Source organism: Trichosurus vulpecula, chromosome 2 (genome assembly GCF_011100635.1).
Source record: "Trichosurus vulpecula isolate mTriVul1 chromosome 2, mTriVul1.pri, whole genome shotgun sequence".
NCBI classification, from domain to species: domain Eukaryota; kingdom Metazoa; phylum Chordata; class Mammalia; order Diprotodontia; family Phalangeridae; genus Trichosurus; species Trichosurus vulpecula.
Window position 1 is genome coordinate 139,492,317 of NC_050574.1, and position 8,849 is coordinate 139,501,165.

At 39.6% G+C, this 8,849-nt stretch overlaps 1 protein-coding gene across 1 annotated transcript in view; it reads left to right on the forward strand.

Moving 5' to 3' along the window:
• SLC35F2 (solute carrier family 35 member F2) overlaps positions 1 to 8,082 on the forward strand; it is a 74,870-nt gene extending 66,788 nt beyond the window's left edge. Inside the window, exon 8 of the mRNA XM_036745789.1 lies at positions 6,454 to 8,082. Within this exon, the coding sequence (XP_036601684.1) occupies positions 6,454 to 6,639 (186 nt within the window). The 3' untranslated portion in view covers positions 6,640 to 8,082. The remainder of the gene's footprint in view (positions 1 to 6,453) is intronic.
• Positions 8,083 to 8,849: the final 767 nt, after the last annotated feature.

Sequence of the window (8,849 nt, forward strand, 5' to 3'; positions counted from 1 at the left end):
TCTTTTGGACCTCCTTTTCCATTTGGCTAATTCTGCCTTTCAAGGCATTCTTCTCCTCATTGGCTTTTTGGAGCTCTTTTGCCATTTGAGTTAGTCTATTTTTTAAGGTGTTGTTTTCTTCAGTGTATTTTTCAGTATTTTTTTTGGTCTCCTTTAGCAAGTCATTGACTTGTTTTTCATGGTTTTCTCACATCATTCTCATTTCTCTTCCCAATTTTTCCTCTACTTCTATAACTTGCTTTTCCAGATCTTTTTTGAGCTCTTCCCATGGCCTGAGACCAGTTCATGTTTTTCTTGGAGGCTTTTGTGGTAGGCTCTTTGACTTTGTTGACTTCTTCTGGCTGTATGTTTTGGTCTTCTTTGTCACCAAAGAAAGATTCCAAAGTCTGAGACTGAATAAGAGTACGTTTTCGCTGCCTGGCCATGTTCTCAGGCAACTTATTTGACCCTTGAGTTTTTCAGCAGGGTATGACTGCTTGTAGAGTAAAGAGTACTTTGTTCCAAGCTTGAGGGGATGTGCTGTTGTTTTCAGAGCAATTACAGTCAGCTTTGCCACACCAGCACTCCTCCTTCCCCAAGAACCCCCAACCTGGACTGGACTCAGATCTTATGCAGGCTCTGACTCCTGCTCTGATCTGCCACTTAATTCCTCCCACCAGGTGGGCCTGGGGCCAGAAGCAACTGCAGCTGTAGTTCCTTCAGCTGCCCCACCTCCGCTGCCCCCGGGGTGGTGGCCCACTGGCAAACTTTCACTCTGTACCCTGCAGTTTTTCTCACTAACCTTCTCTGTTGTCTTTGGTGTTTGTGGGTTGAGAAGTCTTGTAACTGCTGCAGCTCACTGATTCAGGGCGCTAGGGCCCACTCCACCTGGCTCCCAGTCTGGTTGGTCCACGCGGGCCGCACTGGGCTCAGCTCACCTCCTGCTCCCAGCTCCGTGCGCGATAGACCTCACCCAGCGACCATCCAGGCTGTCCTGGGTTGGATCCCTGCTTCCCTCTGCTATTTTGTGGGTTCTGTAGTTCTAGAATTTGTTCAGAGCCATTTTTATAGGTTTTTGGAGGGACTTGGTGGGGAGCTCACACAAGTCACTGCTTTCCAGCCACCATCTTGGCTCCACCCCCTGGTGAAGACAAATATTCTAAAGCTGAAAGCATGTTTATTGTCGCTGTATAGCAAAATAATCTATTAAATTATAGTTTCTTATGTTCACAAGAAATTCCATGTGGCGTATTGAATCAGACCAATGGTCCACATAGTTCAGTTTTGGTTCTCTGACTGTGGAGCTGTAGAATTTCTATTGCCAAAATTGGATAATTAGGATGCAAAGCGAGTCTTGTAGAGGTGTTTTAACTCCTTTAGGGAGTTATGTCTGCATTTTGGGTGGCTGAGATTTACTGACTGAAAAAGTGAATAAGTTCTAGTTTTTTATGGGTATAGTTATATAAGAGATCATTTAGTTCGGGATAACCCACGTTCAGTAGAATAGGTATTCTGAAGTTTTCATATTCCAGGATGTGGTGAACAAGTCTATTCACTTTATATTCTCATGGTTTGCTTGATTTTTATCATATTTCTCTTCATTTCTCATTATTCATTTCATCTTATTCAGCCTGCCAAGGTCTTTCTGAATTCTGACTTCCTTAACCAGTGTGTCAGCTATTTCTCCTAGCTTTGTGGTCCAGAAATGTGATAGGTGTTCGATCTATGCTCTTACCTAAATCATTGATATAAATATTAAGTCACGCAAGACCAATCAAAGATTCCTGTGGCATTGCACTAGAGACTTCTTCCAAGTTGATATCAAGCCAGTAATGATGACTCCTTGAGTCTGGTCATTTAACTAATACTGAATCTATCTAATTGTCCTATGGTCTAGTCCATATTTTCCATGAGAATAATGTAAGAGGGTTTACTTAATGAGGTTCTAAAAGTTAGGTAAGCCATAGCTATAGAATTACGCTGATATACATATCTGGCACAAAGGCATTTAATAAATGTTTATTGATTAATTGATTGATTGATGAAGCCAGGTAGGCTCTTTATGAATATTGTTTTCTTTCTACGTGTTTACTAGCCATCATTTCAGTCATATGTTATAGAATTTTTCCAGGAGTCAGAGTTAAGCTCACTGGCCTCCAGTTGGAAGACTTCATTCTCTTACCTTTAAAAAAAATGAGGAAAATTTCTTGAGTCCTGCATTACCCCTCATGCCTCTTGTTCTCCATGATCTTTTGAAGATCCAGTAGTGGTTCAGTCAGCAAGCACATTGGCCATTTCTTTTAGGACCTGAAGTTTGAGTTCTTTTGGGCCAGTTGGCTTGAACTCATTCAGAATATGTGGGCACTTTTTTACTATCTCCTTACTTGTACTTTGGGCCATTTTTTGCCCCTGTTATTTCCAGTCCAAAGTTCATTCTCCTTGGCAGAAAAAAAAAAGAAGAAGCAAAATAGAAAGTATTCCTTCTTTTTTGTGGTCATTATTCAGAGTCTCTTTTATCCCAAACAGGATTCCTAATTTTTTTAAACCCTCTTCTTTTCCCTAATATAAATAAAAAAAAAAACTACACAGACCTTTTTTCTTATCTTTAGCTTTTCTAACTCCCCTCAGCTCATGCTGAAGTTTACCTACTATATCATGCCCAGTCTTGCACCTGGGTTCGAGTCCCATCTTTGACACATTCTGGTATGACCCTGGGAACGTCATTTAACTTATCAGTCCTCTTGGCAAATCTTCAATAAGTAAGACCTTACTGGACCTGGCAGAGAAGGTGCCAATTTCCATTTATAGTGGGAGTTTAATCATCTATAAGTTCCCTAAACCAATGAATCACAGATCCTCTACTTATCTCTATTCCTTGTCCTTGCTTCCACATTTTTCTGAACATTTCTTTTAAAAAATCTAAGTTGGTTGATGAGATTTGTGTGCACTCATGTTGGTCTCTTTGAGTAACTCCTCCTATTCTTCATTATTGTCCCTTCTCTTTTTGTCTTTATAATTTCTTAAGAGCTTCTTTCCTCTCTATCTTTAGCTTACCTTCCCTATAGCATTTTGATCCATGAATCCTACCTGTTCTTCCTCTGAACACTTTGGAAAGCCCTTCCCAAAATACTAGGTTTGTTTCTGGTTTTCTCTCCCTGAATCACATACTCTAAGCTGAAATGGTCACTTCCTCACAAAGTTCCCATTATTTCCAACTCAGCGACCAGTGACTACTTGGTGCTGAAAATCATGTGCAGAATATAATTTTTCCTTGTTGAGATTATCAGTGCAAGTCATGAATGTCTTACCAGCTCTGGCTTCATCACAGAGAGTCCTGGTAGGCGGCCAGATAATTGAAGCCCTCTCCCATAGCTTCCAAGCTTCCATGTTGGGCCTGGACAGATCACAGTGCTTTTCCACATGAGTAGGAGAGTACTTTCTCTTTTCTTTCTAAACAGAACAAAATCTTGTTTTTAAAACATCATGCTGATATTTTATCGTATTGGTGTTTTAAAACAGGTATTGGCAAACTGTTGCTGTTTTTGTATAGTTTATGAGCTAAGAGGGCAGCTAGTTGGCACAGTGGATAGAGTGCCAGGCCTGGAGTTAGGAAGACTCATCTTCCTGAGTTCAAATCTGGCCTCAGACACTTACTAGTTGTGTGACACTTAACCCTGTTTGCCTCAGTTTCCTCATCTATAAAATGAACTGGAGAAGGAATTGGCAAACCCCTTCAGTGTCTTTGCTAGTATCTTTGCCACATGGGGTCAGGAAGAGTCAGACAAGACTGAAATGACTGAACAACAACAACATAAGCTAAGAGGGTTTTTATATTTTAAAATAAAGTTTTATCACGTTTAAAAATGTTAAATACATTCTTAGGTCACCAGCTGAAGAAAAACAGGCAGCGGGCTGGATTTGGCCTGAGTATTATTTTGCTAACCCTTGTTTTAAAACATTCTCAAGGGAAACATGCTTCCAGACTTGCAGCAATTTAAAAATTATTCTCCAATACTCCAGTGAATTTGTTTGGGTTTCCCTTCAGTGATGAAGAATATAACCTATCTACACCTATTCATACTGTGCTGCTCTCTCTGGGTTTCTTTTTCTATGTCAATTTTGTTTATCTTTGGTTTTTACATCACTTTGGTGTATGCTTCCCCTTCCTGATCCCTCAGAGTCATCCCTTATAACAAAGAATAAAAAAGAGGAAAAAAAATTTAACTTGATAAACCTAGCCAGCATATTGAAAAAGCCTCTACGTGCAGTGTTCCACATCCATGGTCCTCCACTCTGCAAGGAATGGGGGAAAGTGCTGTCTCATAACCACATTTTTGTTTTAATGATAGAAAAGAAATAGTTGGGGAAAAAAAGCTGGCACTGTCTACACATTCTTCAAAAGAAGAAAGACATTTCATTGTTCATGGAATCAAAAAACAAGATGGTTGCTTTAGCAGCATAGGAAGGCCTTTAGTTTTTCTGATTCTGAGTCTCCTTTGGAAATCCATTGCAAGAGACCTATTATAAAGACAGTCACTAGGTGGAGTAAATTGTAACATTTGGTGAATCTACAAATCCTCAATAAAGAAACAGAGCCAAGGAAAGTGGGAAAAACGGAAGAAAAAGAGCTTTGGAAAGAAATGCCCAAAATGGACTTATGGAAGCATAGACTTGAAATAATTGTGCGTCTATATGCATCAAAAACATGGTAGAGAAGGATTTAGGGGAATGTATAAGAAAAAAATAGATGGGTAAAGGACTCTTTAGGGCATCTAGGTGGCACAGTGGATACAGTGCTGTCCTGAAGTCAGGAAGAACTGAGTTGAAATTTGGCCTCAGACACTTATTGGCTGTATAACCCTGGGCCATTCACTTAACCTTATTTGCCTTAGTTTCCTCACCTGTAAAATGAGCTGGAGAAGGGAATGACAAACTGCTCTAGTATCTTTGCCAAGAAAACCCCAAATGGGGTCACAAAGAGTTGAACATGACTGAAATGACTGAACAACAACCATAAGTCTGCCTGTGTTCACTAATTATTAATTGTTGATATTGATAATTTTCCTCCCTGCTGGGTACTTTTGTAATCTGCTTTTTGCTTTTTTTTTTTTTTTAAAGAGCGGGACTAGTGAAAAAACAAACAAATATTGGATCATTTAAAGAGATCAAATAAGGCTCAGAATCTACCCTCTCATGAAATATCAAAAGGCACTATGTTCTGTCCACCTCAAGCCACCTTAGGAACATAGAGTTGAATTGGGCTGGATTTCTTGGGGCCTGTTCTGGTATTGCGCTTGTTCTGTTTTAAAGGGTCATCTCTTTACAAATGTTGTTGTTTCTGGATCGGGGTGGGATGTTTCCAAGAATGTTGCATTTCTACCTCAAGCTAGGTTCTATAGAGGCAGTGGGGGTGCAGAAGAAAGAGTTCTGGATTCTGAAGTCAGAGGACCTTGGTTCAAATCCCAGCTTTGCCACTTACGATGATCTGCTTGACCTTCAGCAACTCATTTTGCCTTCCTAATTATAAGTTCAGTTTCCTTGTCTGTAAATTGAAGGGAGTAGACAAAGTGACCTTCGAGCCCTCTCAAGTCTAAATCTCTGATGTATAAAAATGCAGAAGTAAATTTGCCGCCTAATATTTCTACAGCTTATGGGTTCATCAGTGAACACTGGTATGTTCTGTATTGTGTTGGGCAGGTCCGTGTAGTGAGAAAAGTAGTAGATTTGGAGCCAGAAGAAACCTGGGTTAAAATCCTGCCTCTTCTACTTATGAACTGTGTGACGATGGGCTAGTCGGTTCATCTACTGGGCCTCAGTTTCCTAATCTGTAAAATGGAGATAATAATACTTGCAGGCCCTACCTCATAGCATGTTGTGAAGCTCACATGAGATCATAGAACTAACAGGCTCTCCAAACCCGAAAGGGCTAAAAGAAAAGTTTGAGTGAAGTGATGCTTTGGCAAAAGGCCACGTGGAAAAGTGTGTTTAATATCACAATTATATATCAGTTTAAGTTTTACAAAGCATTTTTCACACATATTACCTTATTTTTATCTTCACAACCATCCCATAGGATGGTATTCTTTTTTGGGGGGGGCAGGGCAATTGGGGTTAAGTGACTTGCCTAAGGTCACACAGCTAGTAAATGTGTCAAGTGTCTGAGGCCAGATTTGAACTCTGGTCCTCCTGACTCCAGGGCTGGTGCTGTACTCACTGCTCCACCTAGCTGCCCCACATCATAGGTTGGTGTTCTTATGAACTCCATTGTTCATGTTAGGGACCCGAGACAAAAAAAGGTCTTAACCTAATGTGTCTGTTGTCACCCAGCTAGTAAGTGTTTGAGATAGAATTTGAACTTGGATCTTCTGCCTCTGTGTCCAGTGCTTTATTCTCAGTGTCACAATGCCCCCCTCTCCCCCATGACTGTTTACAATGAGCATGGTCAGAAGCCTAATGCCTTCTTCTTCCTTTCAGTTTTCAGGGCTCTACATTCTCTCCTTCTGTGTCATCATGGTGGGCTTCATCTTATATTGTTCTACCCCTACGCGAAATGTGGAGCCACCTGAAAGCAATGTGCCACAACTGACCAGCTTTGGGTTTGATAATCTGGGACTAAAGATTGAGGAGAACAGCCAGGAAGTAAGCCCTGCATCCATATAGCCAAAGAAACCGTGGTGCAAATGGACTCTGGATAACCACCAAATAAACTGGGTGTCACCCCCCAACCCCATGTAAACTGAAACTCATTGTTGGAAGCCACACTCTGAATTGTCAATGAATTTGTCAAAAGGTGAACATTGTTGTCAATGTCTGTATATGTTGTATAGAATTGTATAAGAAATAGAAAACATTTTCTAAAAAAAATAGAAATGGCAACTAATACATAGCAGAATTGAGTGCATAGAACACAACAGAATACATGTGATGATCAAAAGCCATTGGTGTCACGATTGTGGATGGTAAGGGAGTTGGGTCTGAGAGCTGCCATGAAGCTAGAAATGAAGAGTAAAGGATGTTTCTTGGGAGCACCTGAGGAACAAGCTGTAAATTAGAGGTCAGGATTGGAGCTGAGATCGGGGCCAGTTGGGCAGTGCAGACTAGTCCAGTTTCTCCCTCATCCAGCGGCTTCTTATATATTTCTTGCAAAGAAAGTATCAGCTCCTAGGATGGGGTGATCTAGTGCTCACAAGTAAGGACAGATAAATGAATGCACTTGGTTAGAAAGGGTAGTATATGGTGTATAGTTGACAGATCTTGACCATACCATTTATTGGACTAGACACTTCACTGATTCAGGAAAGCCTGGCTCTCTTTTACTCTTGTGAAAACAGAGGTTGGGACTTGTTACCAAATATTTATAATGTGCTATAAGATTTTTTTTAATTTATGAAATGTATATGTACTACTGCTACTACTTACAATTATCATAAAACCAGCTACTAATGTATGTTCCACTTTAAGCAAACCCAGTATGCAAAAACTCTAATGTTTAAAATAAACAAATCAAGGGGCAAGTATTTACATTATAGGAGGCAGTGAAGTAGCTTAATGGATAGAGCTCTGGGCCTAGAGTCAAGAAAACCTGGGTTCAGAATTACCCTCAGACACTTACTAGCTGTGTGACCCTGGGCAAGTCACTTAACCTCTGTTTGCCTTAATCCATTGGCGAAGGAAATAGCAAAAATGTTTGCCAAGAAAACCCCATGGACACTACAGTCTATGGGGTCACAAAGAGTCACACATGACTGAACAACAAGAAGTTACATTATAAAATAAGTCTTTATTCCACAAAATAATTTATTGTTGGATTCTTTTAGGATAGCATGATCCCCTACTACATTTAAAATATGATGCAATTTCTAAAATTTTATTTTTGCACTTGCTCCTCTGTCCTCCCAAGAATACATCTACTTTATAAAGTGAGGCATATTTAAATAGAAGTACTATTCATGTAACAAGAGAAGTCAGAACTGATTTGGAGATTATTTGAGAGAAATGAAAAGATTTTTAATATTTTGAGTTATGGAAATTGTTTTTTCACTTAATTTTTAAAAAAGTAATGGTATCTCAATTACAACATTTCATTAAAAGTTCTTGGTAACCAATGCACATTGCCATTCTAATTTACCATAATAGGGTTTACAGGGTTTCTCCTAAGGATGTGATCACTAATTTGCGGGTTTTTTTATTTTGCCACTTTGATGGATCTGGGATCTCTTCTATATGAGTTTATCCTTTCCTGGTACAGGTTGTATCCTATCCATTCCTTATCATCCCATACTATTCTTGTCCTTGTTTTTATCCAATATGTTAGAGGCCTTCCTTGGTTGCTTTTAATATTGTGTAGATACCAATCCAAAACATAAGCTATCTCATCTTCTCTCCTTAAGTTCCTTACATTCCTAGCTCATCTTCTTTCTGGTTGTGATAAAGATTTTTATACTACTTCTTACATACAATTCATCTTTGTTATTGTGATACAGCACACTGCACCCTTTGGGTCATCAGCATTTTTGATTGATCTGACATTTTAATATTCCTTGAGGCGTATCATATAGAATCACTGTAGGATAATTCTTGAATGGGAAAAAAATCCATGTAAAAACAAGCTGTTAATTTTGAAAAACAGCCAATTTGTAGGAAAGCAGAGATTATGAAAAAAAAGTTAAGTCAGTAAGCATTTATTAAGTACCTACTATGCTCCAGGACCTCTGTTAAGGGCTGCCGATACAGAGAAAGATAATCTCTCTCTCTCTCTCTCTCTCTCTCTCTCTCTCTCTCTCTCTCTCTCTCTCTCTCTCACACACACACACACACACACACACACACACACACACACACACACACACACACATCTCAACTTAAGAAAA